We start from the raw sequence: 15,872 nt of genomic DNA on the forward strand, positions 1-15,872 counted from the left end.
ACCACAGGCGCTGGTGCGTCGGGTCACCAGCACGGGTGCCTTCCGCTACCCACGAGGATCTCTGCTTCTTTTCACCTGGAGATGTTACTGTTTGAAGCCCAAGTTTGTACCTCAGGTTCACAGGCGCTTCCTTTCGCCACCCCACATGGCCAGGCCCCCATTTTGCTCACTTTTGCAAAATGAAAAGGGGGAGGGGGACCCTAAAATTTCCAGCCCCTTACACTTTACGGACACCGGGATCTTCTGCTGTCATACTCGTCCCCAAACCATCAAACTACTCGGCTCTTCACTGCACCACCAACGCGGTGGGCCCAGCCCAGCGTGGGCGTGTTGGAGACTGCAAAGGTCATAAAGGGCCTGACAGCGTGGTGGGTATCTACCTCCGAATCCAGACCGAGAGACCTCGGGGCTTCCGTCCACAGAGGCGAGGGCACTTGGACGCACCTTGAAATCGGCAGGCCGATGATGCCTGCCTGAGTTCGATTTGCAGGGGTCCGTGGAGCTAAGAGGTCGGGGAAACGACGCGTTCCCGCCGGGCCGCGGCCTCGCTCGCACCTCCCTGACCCGCCGCAACCTCCTGCGAGTTCTGCGCAGCTGATCAGGCGGCGCTCCGGAGCACACGCGGAAAGAGTGTGAGCTGGCGCCGCGAGTTTGGAACAAACTCCAAGTTACCCGTGAGCCCGAGCCGGGATGCCGCCGCAGCTGTGCTAAGGAAATGATCGGATGTCTCCAGAATGGAGGGAGGAGGTGGCACAAAGTCTGCACCCTGAAAGTGACCGTTTTATTGGGGAGGAGGAGTGGGAGGAAGAGCTGTGTTGGGCAGGAGGGGCAAGGCAACTACTGCGACTTTTCCTCTGACCCCCAAAACCTCCCACAGCGGGGATTTCGGAAGGCGCTCACCTAGTTCTGGAAAATTCAGCTGGTGGCACTTCGCGACCCAAGTCCGCCCCAGCCACGCGCAAAGAAGGCCGGTTGTCCAGCTCTCGGCTTGCCTGGGCCTCCGGCCCAGCCCAGGCCGCGCAGTGGGGGCCGAGGCGACCGGCGGATTCGGCGCTATTGGGGGGCTCCCCGCGGTGCATGCGTGCGCGCGCCCAGCGCTTCGGACAAGCTGAAGCAACAGGAATCTAGTGGGGGTTTCCGCAGTCGCGTGGGTCCACCCCCTTCCTCCTCTCTGGTCTGACCCCGGGCTCGGCCGCTCGGAACCACGCTGGGTGCGCCAAGGTTGCAAGCCCGTGAGCTCTACAGCTAAGGGAAGGGCGCTCCCCCAGTGGCCACGATCGGGGAGTCCCCGAGTCCGAAGGGGATTTGTTTTCCCAAGACCGGAGAACATCGAGGGGGCAGCGTGGCTTTCTCTAAGGTCAGCGCTGGTCTCTCCAGCCGCCGGTTCGCAGAGGGCAGCGCAAGACTGGAGCCCCGCAGTGAGGCGGCGGGAGGCGCGAACTTGGAGAGCTGGACCGGGCCGAGCGGCAAGAGCAGCGAGGGGGGCAGGCAGTGGCACGCCAGCCGCCGAGGCCGAGCGGCCCGAGAGTTGGCCGCGGGAGGGCGACCTCCGGGTCGGCCGAAAACGGAGGCCTGCGAGCTGAGGACCAGGGGGCGACCGGGAGGCCGCGAAGCCCACCGGAAAGGACACGGGGAGGAGAGCGCACTCGGCCTAGACACAAATCGAAACCACCCCCGGGAACTGTCCGAGTCGGGGAAGCTGGAGGTGGCGGCTCCTGGAGGGCGGGTCCCCGGTCCCGGCACCGGAGCCCAAAGCAGTGAAGCGGCGGCCACCGCATTTGCCTCCTTCGCGCCCCCAAAGAGTGACTCAGGCGGAACCCGCGTCCTGGGTTTGGACGAGCAGAATTGGGGTCCCGGGTTCCTAGGAGTGCGTGGCTCCCTATATTCCCCCATCTCCAACCTCCCATCCCCACCCCATTCCCACTCTAGAAGGAGGGTCCCGGGCCTGCAAACCCCCGCAGCGCTGACCGGAAGTGCATCTGCGCAGCGCTCTCCGCGGGCCGCACTGGGCGCTAGGCAGAGCCAGTCGGGTGCTGCTGGGCCAAAGGACCCGACCGGAGTGGGGGCGGCTCTTTCCGAAGCCCCTGTCTGGGCGCGGGTGGGAAAGGGGCCGTGAGGGTAGAACTGCTGGTTATGCTGGGAAGGGGATGTTGGGGCCGGGGCGATCTCAGGATATCTAAGCGGAGATCCAGGTGTAGTGGGGTGCGGGAGCAGGAACTGGGACCAGCCCGATGGGGACCTGGGGAGTGGAGGTGACGGCGTCTCCTACTTTGGATTTCTGCTGAAGATTTAGAGGGTTGCCCCTGAGCCTAAATTTTTTCCTGACTTGGGAGCCGTGATTCTCCGCCCTTTGTCAAAAGCGGATCTTACTGATATTTTACGGTTCAGGATTACAATGTGCACTGTAACGCGGGTTGGAGTGTCCTCCGCAGCACGGGCTGGGACCTCACTTTTTCTGACCTGTGAAATGGGATAATAGCCAGCTCAAACGTGGAAGGTCAATGAATTGTGTCCAATCACCAGCAATGTGTGCTGCAGGCCCTCCGTAAATGCGATTCATTGTTATTCCTTTTAAATTCGAGCCATTCGCCTCCCCTCTGTCTAAAGGCCCAGTCCCTCACCGGGCGGGGGCGGAGGGCTGAGTGGGGTCTGCGAGGCCATTGCTACTACTTGCGTTTGTTTTCTGCAGCATCAACCTTGCACTTAGCTCTGACCAAATTAAGACCTTTCCTAGCACCAAGCCTTCCGAGCAGTGGCCCGGCGTTATGGGTCAAGTTTCTCCGTTGCGTTTCCTCTATCACTAGGCGGTCGGATGGGTCTTTCTACCGGAATTGGCTGGTCTCTGTCGGGGTCCTGGCTCCCTCGCGCTCTCTGTCTCTCTCTGTCTCTCTCTGTCTCTGTGTCTCTCTGTCTCTCTGTCTCTGTCTCTCTCTCTGCCTCTCTCTGTCTCTCTGTCTCTGTCTCTCTCTGTCTCTGTCTCCCTCTGTCTCTGTCTCTCTGTCTCTCTCTCTGTCTCTCTCTCTGTCTCTCTCTCTCTCTCTCTCTCTCTCTCTCTCTCTCTCTCTCTCTCTCTCTGCCCCCCTGCCTGCCTCTGTTGCTCGATAGAATTTTAAACACTGCTGAGTCCCTTTCTTCCTCCGACTCCTTCCTTCTCTCTGCCCACAGGGGGCTCCCTCCCCACTCCGCTGTGTCTCTGCAGATATTCCCATCCTCTAGTGCCTGCAGTCTGGGCCTTCCTGGGTCCGAGAAGATGAGCACATTCCAACATCAACAGTGTGCTTATGTAATGGCTGAGGGTATAAATGCTGAGAGATGAAGCATCTTCTGACTGCTAGTCCCTAAAAGTAGACTCGTTGGCTATGCCATGAGGGTGGGGTAAAAGAGAGGTGGGGACACTTTTTCTTACCACCTGCTCTACATAATTCCCCTAATCCCCATATTCCATTCTCCCAACCTTCCTTCTCATACACACACACACAGACACACAGACACACACACACACACTCACACACACACACACACACATTGGCAGGATTGGACTAGTACGGTCCTAGCCTTACCTTGGAGGTACAGTCTGCCAGTTTCCTGTGATGAACATTCTTCTTCCACCGAAGTACCAGTGCCCAGAGTTTACCATGACCATGATCCAAAGTTTGCCCAAATGTGCCCAAAATTCTGTGAGGAGAATTCCATCATAGAGTATTCTACTCCACACCCAACCCTCTATCCAAGTGGCAAGCACTCTATTTAGATGCCAAGCCAAGGAGTGGGTTGTAACGGTTCAGGAATCACCTAGTTCTCTGAGAAATCTGAGAAATCTGCTCAAGAAGTTTGTCTCCTTCTGCCCTAGGACACTCTACTCACCTCCAGATTAAACCTGGCACCGTGAAGGGTATGTGGGAAAGATGAAAACTGGTGGATGGTAGCAGCCAGGACTGGGTCTGACAGAGTCATTAAACTAGCTGCCAGTGGGGAAAGGAAAGGTCCAGCTCTCTCCTGGTTCTCCCGGCCCCAATGCATGTCCCTCACCCCATCAGTGTCCCATAGCTACCCCAGCAGGAGTGAATCTCACGTGCTGGGACCAGGTGTCTTCCCAGACCCTGTAGGAGTGTGTGCCAGAAATGTCTGCATTAACAATGTCCGTGTGCTAACTGGGAACATAATCAGCCCATTTATATTGGTATATGTGTAGCATTTATGTGTGTGTAGACACACGTGTGCACTTTTTTGTGTATATATATTATATATATATATAAACATGTGGGTATGTGTGCTGAGTGGCATGTGTATGTTGATGCCACCTGTTCTGTGGAACTGTGGAAGGGCGCTGGACTCAGGAAACCCAGGGGCTGTGCCTCTTGCTTGCTGGGTGCTTTTGAGTGAGACACTTTGCTCTCAGTAAAATGAAGCCTTACTATGCAAGAACCCCAAAGATCCCCTCTAATAGTGTTTGCATTGGAAATGACCTAAGGCATTTGGGGGTGAGTAGGGGTTAGAGGAGCCCCCTGCCCTGCCCTTTTCAAAAAGTTGCCACCAAGGGTAATCTTGTTCCCTGAAATCAAAGTGGAGAGATGGAAGCTATAGTCTCTGGTGTAGGTGAGGAGGATGGGGCCACTCTGCCACATACCCCCCAGGGCCAACCTGAACCCCTGGTGACACAGATTAAATGAACCCATGGGCTACACAGCAAAACTAGAGGGTGGGACTTCTTGCCACCTGCTTCTAACCTTACCCAGCAGAGCGTGTGTGAGGAGTGGGGAAGAGTGAGAGAGAGGTGAGTACTCTTTCACAGCTGAAGCAAGAAATTGTCCAAGAAATAGTTTTTCTCCAACACAAAACAGAAAAGGTAGGTTGGAAGATAAGACCATCCCAGAGAACCAGAGCAGACACTCTGATCCAGGACAAGGAGTCAGATTCACACGTGTCAGATGTTGGCCTTGGCCTATAGGAGTCAGTCAGTTCACCATATTGCTCCTGCAACTAGGCCTTTGTGGAGAAGTGTGGGAAAAGGGGGACCAAGGCACCGTGGGCATCCTGGTGATAACATCTCTGGAAATTCTGCCACAGATGTCAGGGTTGGAGGTATGGGACACGTGAAGGGCAGGGCAGCAGGCCATTCTCTCAATGCAGTGAGCAGCCCCATCTAGGGAGCCAGAGAACCTACCACTAACACCCAAAAACACCAAACAGTCACTTTCAGTACCCATACACACATCTACACCCACACACAAACCAGACCTCTAAGCCTAAATAGAACTTAATCGCAACCTATACAAATGCCCCACACAACTCACAGCCATTAAGCTTATATAGACATATTACACAGTCTCATACACCCAAATGGCCCCTCCTCACCCCACCCGCACCTGCAACCTTCTCCCCATCACTCTACTGAAGGAAAGAGAATTTCCGCAAGGAAAGAGACCTTTGCCCCAAGAAAGAGCCAGGGATCAATACTGTTTAGACTTGGCTAGTGTGTATTTCCTCTTGGGCTAAGGAAGATTTAAGTTTATGGTTCAATCCAATCTTTAAAAAAAAAAAGGAAAAAAGGTAGAAAATAAGAAAGTTGGGACACACACTCCAGTATTTATTTCTATGCAGTCCCAGACTTTAATACACAAGCGGCTCACTGAGCCAGCCCCATAAATCAGAGAAATCAATGCCTATTTATGATTATTGTTACTTTCTTTTTTTAGAGGAAGTGCAAAAGACGGGTGTAAACAGAGTCCTATCCCAATCAGTTAGATAGAAAATAGGGAGAAAGGCTGGAGGCAAGATGGGGACATGATCTGGATGAGATCTGAGCATGGAGCCATCACCTGATTCCTGGGGTAAAGGCAGTTACAAGGAAGTAAATGCCACAGGAGGCATGGACCAAGAGTTTACATCCTTAGTGCTTCAGTCCTCCACTGAAAATGAGGAAGATTCTTTTGGGCCATAGTAATTAGCTGATAAAAAGAGATAATGGGCAAGAAATCAAATTACGTAATAATGACACATCTACACTGTACTGTCACTATCCTGGAGAGGACTAACCAGCCTCCTTCACCCCAGGGGGAAGAGGGAGAGCTCTTCTATTTGATAGCTGGAAGAGGTAAAGGAGAGTCTTCAGGAATAGGATGGTCCCTGAAGTTGATGCTTGTATTGGCCCCTGCCCCTGTCTGTGTTGTGTGGGCAGGAAGTATTTAGGGACTCAAAGGGAGAACAGTGGGACAAGGGGGATAAAGAAGAATTTCTAGGCACTTAAAGAGGTAAGGTTCTCCCTCGAGTTCCCTTATAATATCTGGCAATAGAGCAGGAATTCTTCTTGATGCTCTGACCTGTGTTAGAGAAGAAATAACCTGGGTCCCAGATCTTGGGACCTCTAACCTCAAGACCTAGAAAGTCTCGAAAGCTTGAAGATTCCATGCCCTCCTCCCCTGCCAAGGGAAGCCAAGCAGGTATTTTCCATCATGAGAAAATAACTTGCTTCAGCTAAGCCCCAACAAGCAGGACCCATCTCACAACGTCCACCTCCTCAGGAAAGAATTGGGAGAGCATCTAATATGTGCTGTGGCTATTCCACATGCCCAAGAAGGTGGTGGTGGGGGGGTAGACAGAAGAGATTTACTACCACAAAGCTAAGAATTCACAATAATGGCAAATGCATACTTTAGGCCATAAAAGTCCAAACCTCTTCCCTGAAATCTTTGAACTCAAAAGGTCCCTTGGATTCCTGCCCCTGAAGCCTTAACATAGCTACCTTTCCATATAATGGCCCAAATCAGGGAGAAATTTTCAAGGACCAATAAGTAAGTAAGTAAGTAAATAAATAAATAAATAAAGGGACACAAGAAGGAGGTGGTGGTGCAGAACAAGTGGCTGCTCTCACTTCTCACAAAATCAATCCTGCAAAACCAAGATAGATGCCAGGGAAGGGCCCAGAAATAGAGTCACCCATGGCCACAGTCATACCTGCAGCTGTACTGGTGAACAGACACAAAGGAACATGCATATGTGTGTGTGTGTGTGAGCACACACATAAACACAGAGTGAGCTCCCAAATATCCAAGTGTGCTGCTAATTACAAAGAGGAACGCCCAGTGACTCGTCAGGCGTGCAGGGCTGCACCGGAAGCTAGTGGGGAAGCAGAGGCCCGAGAATTGCACGGTCTCACCTAGGCACATGCTTACAAACGCCCTACAGAGGTAGCCACACAGATACAGGTGCATGCATACACACTGCAGATGAGGGAACCATTTCCCATGTCAAAAATCCGGAACAAAAGAGAGAAGATCCTTGGGGGGAGGAGCTGCCCCTTCTCCCTCCCCATCTCTGAATGTGGGGGCGCCCAGTACCTGCCCAGGAATGAGACCCTGCCCTGCCAGAGGAAAGAGTCTAGACATTTCCTCTGGGAAATCCAGGTGGCTGGAGGTCCTGGGGGCAGAAGGTGGGGGTGGGGTGGGGGTGGGTCCCCTCTTGGGTCAGAAAACAAGCCAGGTTTTGTGGTGATTCTGACAGGGTCCCTACCTAGGTCTGGCATTGGGGTGGAGGCAGGCCAGTGTCACCTCGGGGTTTGGGGGCCCACAGAGATCCCACCAGTGATGGACAGAACAGCGGCCTGGTCTGCAGTTTGTCAGCACCAGCTCAGCCGCTCCCTCTGAAGACTAGGCAGGGAGGGAGATGGGGCCCTTGCAGGCTCCAACCGCTCCTCTTGACCTGGGGCTTCACTGATCACCTTTGCAAAGGGCACTCGGGACAGTCCAGGCCTTGGCAAGCTGGGCAGAGAGCACATAGCCCAGCCCTGCCCCACAGAACCAGAGGTCATCATCACTTCTGCCTGCTCTAAAAAGGCCTTTTGCTTCTAGAAGAGATGTCGAAAGCCAGGGTGCAGAAGAAAGGAACTCTGAAGGGAGGAGCAGGTGGAACCGGAGGAGGCTCTGCAGTCAGGCCTGCCAGATGCCGGTTGCGGCCTGGCCCGGTGGTCGCGCATTCCCAGACTGGAGCTTCAGGCCTTAGGGGTTCCTTTGAACGCGATGCGAGAGCGTCCAGGCCGCCTCTCCAGACCCCGAATCCGCGCCGCCTTTCCCACCGCTCCTCTCCCTAGTCCGCCGGATCCTCAGAGGGGTGTGGGATGAGGGAATCTCAGCGCCCCGGCTGGGCCGCCCCCGGGTTCTGCGGGGGTCCCCGTGTGCGCCTTGAGCGCGCCCCTTCCCGAGCCCCGCAATGAGAAAGGCCGCCCGCGGCTCGTGAGCACAGTGTACACTTTATTTTCAGACTACAGGTTTCTGAACATAATAAAATCTTTGGCTTGTAGCGGCGGTTCAGTCTCGCAGTCTGTGGGGTCGTATTTCTCAACAATTTTTCTCCGAAAAAACGAAAGGTGGGGGTGCAGGACAGACAGACCGACAGAAAACGGGTGGGCGTGGGGGGTGGGATGGGGCGAAGGCGGAGGGCGGACACGCGAGGGGACACACTCTCTCGCACACAAAGAAAAGTCCCAGAGAAACGAGGGCCAGCGATGCGGGGCGGGAGGCACCGGAGAAGCGAGAACATTCAAAAGGGCTTTAGGGGGTGAGGAGGGCAAATAAAGCAACGAAAACGAAACGGGGCCGGAAAGGGCGAGGCGGAGGTGGGGGATAAAATAATTATAATAATTATAATATTATAACAATAATAATAATAAGGGCGATTAATAAAAAGTCCAGCAAATAGAGATCGCTACACATATTTCTTTTTTTTTCCTTACCTGAAATTAAATATATACAAGGTCGTAAGCGGTCTGGCTAGATAGAGCTTTAAAGGAGTTCGCAGTTTCGTCCCTTATACTGTGAATAGAGAATAGATCTTATTTTTTCGATAGCACCTGTCCGAGTTCTTTCTCCCTTTTTTTTTAAAAAAAAAAAGACAAATAAACAAACGTTTCGTTCGAAAGTGACTCTCCATTCTGAGCAACTCGTTGTCTCGCTTATTTTCCCGTGGCTCCCTCCCACCTCCTCCACCTCCTCCTCCTCTTCCTCCTCCTCCTCCTCCTCCTCCTCCTCCTCCTCCTCCTCCTCCTCCTCCTCCTCCTCCTCCTCCTCCTCCTCCTCCTCGGCGCGTCCGGGTCTCTCCCGGGGCGCGGGGCCGGCGAGGCGCGGCGGCGGCGGCGGTGCCGGGAGAGGGCGCGGGCGCGGGCGCGGAGGGAGGCCGGGCGGCGGCGGCGGCGGCTACTCGCTCTCGTCTTTGTCCTGCACCGTGGTGGTGGAGTGGTTGTACAGTCCCTGCGCCATGAGGTGCAGCGCCAGGCCGTTCTTGATGCCCGTGGCTTTCTTGATCTTGGCGCGCTTGTTCTGGAACCAGATCTTGATCTGGGACTCGTTGAGGCTGAGCTCCTGGGCCAGGGTCTGCCGCCGCTGCTCCGTGATGTAGCGGTTCGCCTGGAACTCCGCCTTGAGTCTCTGTAGCTGCTCGGCGGTGAACGCCGTCCGCGGCCGCTTGTCCTCCTTCTCGTTCTTCTTCTTCTTCAGCTTCCTCGTGCGCGGACCTGCAGTGGCGAAGCGGACCGGGTGGTGGTGGGCGGGGTGGGTGGGAACGGAGGGCAGGGGTGGGGTGGGAGGGGATGGGGAGAAGAAGGGCAGAGGAAGCCGTGAGAATGGCAAAGCGAGCGGGGAGAATTGCAGAGCCCGGCGCGCCTAGAGCTGCCCGGACGCTTGCAGAGGCCCTGCTGCTGCGGCCCCCACCCCTGGGGGCTCCTATTCGCCGGCTAGCCCCTCACTCTCTCGCTGCTCGGGTCTCTTTCTGGCGTCCTTCTCTGGGAGCATTAGGGTTGGGGAGGAAAAACCGGCCGAGGTTGTATGTGCTCGCCTGTACCCCAATTCACAAGCGCGGGAATCGTTTGACAGGCTCAAGTATGAGATGAAGCGATATTTGGAGTACACCGGGCCCAGCCCAGACTTGAAGGTCAGGGGCCTCTGCTGGTCTACAGCCTTGGAACAAAAAAAGGTTCCAGGGGCAGGAAATACATTGCCCTGGGGGGGAATCCCCAGCCTGTTAATGAGTTCTCCCTCCGCCTTTCAGAAAGAAGCCTACAGTCGGACCCCATCTGCTTGTAGCTATAAACCAGGGATTGCCTGCCTCCCATGCAGTTCAGTTTCTGCTCTCTCTCCCTCTTCTTCCTCTTGAGTCCAAAGGGAGCTCTTTTTAGGGTCCCCCTGCATCTCTGGCCTCCACCTTCAATTAAGCTGCTCACTTTACATACGTGGCCCGACCCCATCGGTCTCTCTGCCTTGTCCCTTAAAGGGCATGAGTTAAAAAAGGGGGTCCACTACACCCTCCCTCTGCACTCACCAAGGCAGTGATTTCAGGACAGAAAACTATGACTGAACAAAACCCAGCGATGTCTTGCTTTCCCAGCTCATCTGTAGCATTTGCAAAGGGGACAACATCCATGCTCATGCGTGCAGGGCAAACGGATCAGAGACAGATAAGAGGGCCATCTCTGCAAATAGGGGAGTTCTGTCCCTCACACCGGGAAAGAAAGACGCCACAGGAAGCTCTTCCTGGGGAAGTGAAGAGCACACTCTAGAGCAAAGTGTGGGGAGAAGGCTACTAGCCGGCCCAGGCCAGGGAGAGGAGGGGGAGAGAGATAGGAGGCTGCCTGGAAAGGCTACACCTCTGGCTGTCGGCCTGCACTCCCTCTCAGAGTCTTCTGACACGCACTTGCTGGGCCTGGTCTTAGTAACCGGAGCTGACTAAGCCAAGTGAAGTTCCTGTCAGGCCTGCTCATGTCTAACAGATCAAAAAAGAGGGATCTCTTCTGGTATCTCTGAGCCTAGGAATGAAAGGGCCAGTTGAACAGAGGGCTTACTTGGGGTCACTGGCTGTCCTTTGGCATAGGACCCCAGACCTGCCCAGTTTAGACACTCAGTCTGGGTTGAGATTCCTCTCTCTGAACTACCAGGGCAGGAGAGGGACTAGCACTGGGGATGGGGGTGGGGAGGTAGGGGTGGGATAGAAAAAAAAAAGCAAGAACAAAGCAGAGGCCCACACTGGAGTAAGGTGCAGAAGGGCTGGGGGGGCAAGCTGGGAGGCAGAAAGGCTGGGTTCGGATTGGCAGTGAGCTGGGTGTGCAGGAAACCACCCCTGCCCCCCCCCTACAGCACAGGAAACCCCGCACTTCTCCGGAAAGACGGGGCTACAGTGCCCACGACCAACGCTGTCGGATTGTTGTTGTGTGTGCAGAGGCACGGACACTTGTAATAAAATCGTAGCCTCCCTGGCCAGCCCGATTGCATGGCCTGACAGCTCAATCACTCTATCCATCAGGCGAGTCAATCAAAGCAGCTTTTCGGAGGTTCAAGGAGCCCGACGTGTCAATAACGGGGCTCGAGATGGTGGGGACTGATAGGGCGCATCGATCCGGGCGGGCAGCAGCGGCGGGGAGGCCAGCGCGCGCGTAAGAACTGGCGCCCGGCTCTGCAGTGCCCGGCCTCCTGCCCCACCCGGGTGCCGGGATCCCAACCATAGGCCAGCACCCCTGATGCCATCCTCGTGCTCCCCATCGGCCTCCAGGGCGCTCTTGGCTGGGGACTCCCAAAGGCCTCGGGCTCGTTTTCTGGGGCCTAGTGGTTGTGACCCGATTCTGGTCTCGGCCTCACCTTCTCCAAGCGCTCCCGGGCAAAAGGGCTGCAGGAAAGTCCAGGGGTGGAGGGAGAAAAAGGGGCCCCGTAGCAGGCAGAAATGGAAATGGCAGATGTGTGGAAGGTAGGAGTGAAAGAAGGCAGGGCAAGGCGGTGAGAATGCAGAAGAGGCGAGCCGAGACGCTCCAGAGAAATGGGGCTCTCTGGTGCTCTAGCTTCCCGCCCGAGCCTACCCTGGCTTCTCTCCTCTCCCACCACCCATCTGACAGCTCTGGAGAGCCAGCGGCCAGAGCTTTGGGCACCCATCTTTCAGGCCGGTGCCTTTTCCTGGATTCCACCCACGCGGGTCAGACTTCCTTTGCTCCCGGCCTGGGGAAGAGGGACAGCGACCAATCCCTTTGCTCTCTCTGTCTTTTTGCTGTGTGTCCTCAAATCCATCTCAATGTGCGTGAACTCTACATAAAATGCAGAGATGGTACGAATGTCAGCAAGAACACAAGGCGATCTTTATTTCTCTGAGCTCGGCATTTCAATCCTGGTTCACTAACTAGGCCCACCTTCCGGCTGCTAAAAGTCCCCTTCCCCGGAAAATTAAATAAAAAACCAAAAAATTAAAAAATTAAAACGACGGATTCTAGCATTTCTAAGAATAATAAGGGTAAAACCAAAGAAGATTCCCGGCCGGGACTCGGAATTCAGAGCCCGCAAGGATCGAGGCTGGCATCTCCCGTATCACCCGCGGCACAGCCTCCCGGGTAGTGGCCGCAGAGGCCGAGCGCTCCTGACTACGGATGCACGTTCGGCCTTGACTGGGCCCTGGGCGAGCGAGAAGGAAGGATCGGGAAAGGAGAGAGAGAGGGAGAGCGGGTTTACTCCTCGCTACTGGGCGGCTGAGTTTGGGGAAAGTCCGCGAGGCCCGATGGGCACAACCAGGGGCACGGGGCACTCACCCGAAGACGGACGATCCGAGTAGCGCGTGCAGTAGACCCAGGCGGGCCAAACCAGGGGCTGCTGCGAGTCAGTTTTGACCACGGGCCCGCCGTTGGCTGAGCCCATAAGCAGGATGGCGGGGTTGCCATGCTCCGGGTACTTGGCACCCTGCGCACCTGGGCTCCCCACGCCGCCTCCGCTGCCGCCGCCGCTGTCCGAAGGCTTAGCCGCCGCCGCCGCCGCTGCCGCTGCCGCCACGGCCGCCGCCGCCGCCGCTGCCGCCGCCGCCGCCGCCGCCGGGTTCCCAGCTTTGGACGCACCCGCGCCGCCGGCGACGGCTGGCGAGGAGCCGTCGGGTGGGCCACAGTTTGCGTCCGGGGCGCACAGGAGCGAGGCGGCGCCCGGCGCCCGCGTGCCCAGCGGGTGGACGGGGTCTCTACCTGCGCCGGTCTGGCCTCTGTCGCGCTCCACTCGGCCTCCTCCTCCTCCTCCTCCTGCGCCTCCTCCTCCTCCTCCTCCGCCTCCTCCGGCCACCGCCGCCACCAGCAGCTGCGGCGGCGGCTCCTTTTTGCAGCCGAAGTCCGGCCTCAGGATGTTGTCGATGAAAAAGTTGGTGGTGCGGTGCAGCTGGGCCGCGGGTGGCGGCTGGTGAGCAGGCGCCGCGAGATGCTGCGGCGGCGGCGGCGGCGGCGGGGGCGGGGGGTGCGGGGGGAGGTGCGGGTGGTGGGCCAGGGGCGGCAGGCAGGGCGCCGCGGGCGGCGAGGGGGGCGCGGGCTGCGGGGACACCGGCACGCTGTCTCCATCGCTGCCGCTGCTGCCGCTGGCGCCCGGGCTCAGGCTGAGGCTGAGGCTGCCCGCCGCCGCCGCCGCCGCCGCCGCCGCGCCGAGGCCCGAGTCGCGCTGACTTTTAGGTTCCGGCTGCTGTTCTTCCATGCTCGGCCGCCCCGCCGCCCCGGCCGCCGCGCCGGCCCCCGCCCCCCCCGCCGCGCTCCCCACCCCACTTTGCCAGCGGCCCGTGGGGGTGCGCGGAGGAAGAAGGCCGACGAAGCCCCAGCGAAGGCACGGGGCGGGTGCAGGGGAAAAAAAAAAAGCCCAGGCGCCTGGCCTGGATCGCTCGCTGTTATCGAGCAGCTAGATCTCGCTGTCTCTCCCTCTCTCTAATTTGTAGACATCCAGATATGGAGACACTTGGCTATTTTCTTTCTTTCTTTTTTTTTCCTTGCTGCAACCAGATTCAATGATTTGTTTGAAATGGGGAATAAGCCACGACCAAAAAGATTAAAAAAAAAAAAAGAAAGAAAGAAAAAGGAAAGAAAAGAAAGCCAGGAAAAAAGAAAAGAAAAAGCTCCAGGAATTTTTTTTCTTAAAGGAAAAAAATAAATAGTCTTTAAAGTCTAGCCATCTTCCTAGGTAGTAGTGAGGGGTTTGACTTCCCCGAGTGTCACGCTCAGCTGTGCCCAGAGCGCGAGGCTGGCAGCGCCTTTAATCGCCTTTGCTTTTTTTTTTTTTTTTTTTTTTGCAGGGAGAGCGCGTCTCCGCCAGCGCCGGGGCTGCCTCTTTTTTTTTTTTTTTTTCAAATCTCTGACAGCTCGGATCTTTGCACAAACTCTCGCTTAAAAAAAAAATCACCCAGGCACACTTTTTGCCTTCAAACCGGAAGCACGTGAGTCAAGGCCGCACGTGTGCGGGGCCAATGGCAAGCCAGGACTCGCGCTGACACTCGGGCCTCGGCCCAATGGGCGCGCGCGGGACTTTGCGGATAAATAATCCGGGGGCGGCGGCAGCGGGCGGAGTGGGGGCGCCGCGGCGCTGGCCCCGCGGCTCCGGCCCGCCCTCCCCAGCCGCACCCGAGCCCCTCCCCCTCTTTCGATCCGGGATCGCGGAAGAGACGAAGGAGACCCGGGAAGGGTTGATTTCGGAGTGTAAGCAAATAGAGAAGCAACTCCATAAACAACTTGTTGGAGAAATGCAGGATTATGAATGCGTGCGCGGGCTCTGGGTCAGGCAGCAGTAGGGAACGCAGCTCTTTCGCACCCCCAGAGCTAAGAAAAGGAAGGGGGGCGAAAAAAAAAACCCCAACAACCTCAGTCCTCTGTCTCTTTCTGAAGAGGTGTGTGTGTGTGTGTGTGTGTGTGTGTGTGTGTGTGTGTGTGTGTGTGTGTTGGGGCGGGGGAGATGAGGAGGGTCGTGAAACCGACCTGGACTTGGTTACTTTCAGAGATGTAGCTTCCCCCCCCCCCCCCACAAATAGCAAACCTCGGAGACCAACTGCAGCAAGCCAAGCCGCTCCGTCTGTTTGGAGGCTTGCGGTGCATGTCGGTTGGCTGCGCTGCGTGCCCTTTGCAGGGTTTTAGCACCCATGCCCTTCCCTGCCCGGACCTTCGACAACCCCGAAAGCTGTCCCTGCGCCACCAAGCCAGGCCCAGAGGGCGCGAGAGAGCCCAAGCGCCGCCGGCCTCGCCGGGTGCCTGTTAATTCTCAGGCCCAGCGAGTGGAAGCCTCCCGGGCATCTCAGAGTTGCGCTGGACTAAGCGGGGTTGAGCGGGGAAGGGGGCTGAGTTCAGGTAATCCGGGTGCGAATGCGCGCCAGGCCCGGGCTTTGGGGTTCTATGCAACGCAAGCGTTACTTTTCTCCGCAAACTGAAATCCTGCAAACACAACTACTACAGTCTGGGTGTTTGTCCTGGCCAACCGACTATGTGGACTGCGTGCGAGTTCCCGCCGGTTGCCCAGATTTTCCTGTGGATGCTCAGACTGCCTGGGAGCCTCCTGACTCTCGCCGTGTGTGCCCTCCCAGGGCTGTGGAGATCTCGGAGGGCACCGGGCGCTCCCACTTACAACGGGGATCCGATCAGTCTCTAGCCTACTGCACACTTTTTCTTTTCTTTTTTTGTATCCTGATCAACCCCCTCACCCCCATCCAACAAAAGACATCCCCAAAGATCCCTCAAAAGTAGGGGTGAAGGGATTAGGCACTGGGCACTGACTTTTTTTTCCTTTTTGTGGAGCTGTTTGGGAGGCCAGGATCTCACTGTGCGGAAATCAGCAGTAAGAACGAGTGGCTAGAAGTCTTCAGCAACTGAGGCCTTTCTTGAAGGATGTTATTATCTCAGGGCTCTAGTTGGGTCCCTAGTCCTGACGGTCAGTCCCAGCGAAGACGAAGGACAAAAGCATCCCTTGAGGTGTGTGTGTGTGTGTGTGTGTGTGTGTGTGTGTGTGTGTGTGTTGGGGGGGGCACAGTACTGTCCAGTGAAAACATGCAAAATAATTTCCCGTGCCCGGAAAAGTCACAGAATGTTAGGAAGAAAATAAAGCACAACAGCAATAAGGGGAGGAAGGGGG

The 15,872-nt window shown here is 56.4% G+C and overlaps 1 protein-coding gene across 1 annotated transcript; it reads right to left on the bottom strand.

The window, feature by feature from the left end:
- Positions 1 to 9,088: 9,088 nt before the first annotated feature.
- On the bottom strand, positions 9,089 to 14,081 carry EN1 (engrailed homeobox 1). The gene is made up of 2 exons (XM_012932635.2): positions 12,551 to 14,081; positions 9,089 to 9,505 (listed from the first exon to the last, which is right to left on the bottom strand). Exons 1-2 carry the CDS (start codon positions 13,461 to 13,463, stop codon positions 9,189 to 9,191), a joined length of 1,230 nt encoding a protein of 409 aa, XP_012788089.2. The 5' UTR covers positions 13,464 to 14,081; the 3' UTR covers positions 9,089 to 9,188.
- Positions 14,082 to 15,872: the final 1,791 nt, after the last annotated feature.

Source organism: Sorex araneus, chromosome X (assembly GCF_027595985.1).
Source record: "Sorex araneus isolate mSorAra2 chromosome X, mSorAra2.pri, whole genome shotgun sequence".
Taxonomy (NCBI): Eukaryota; Metazoa; Chordata; class Mammalia; order Eulipotyphla; family Soricidae; genus Sorex; species Sorex araneus.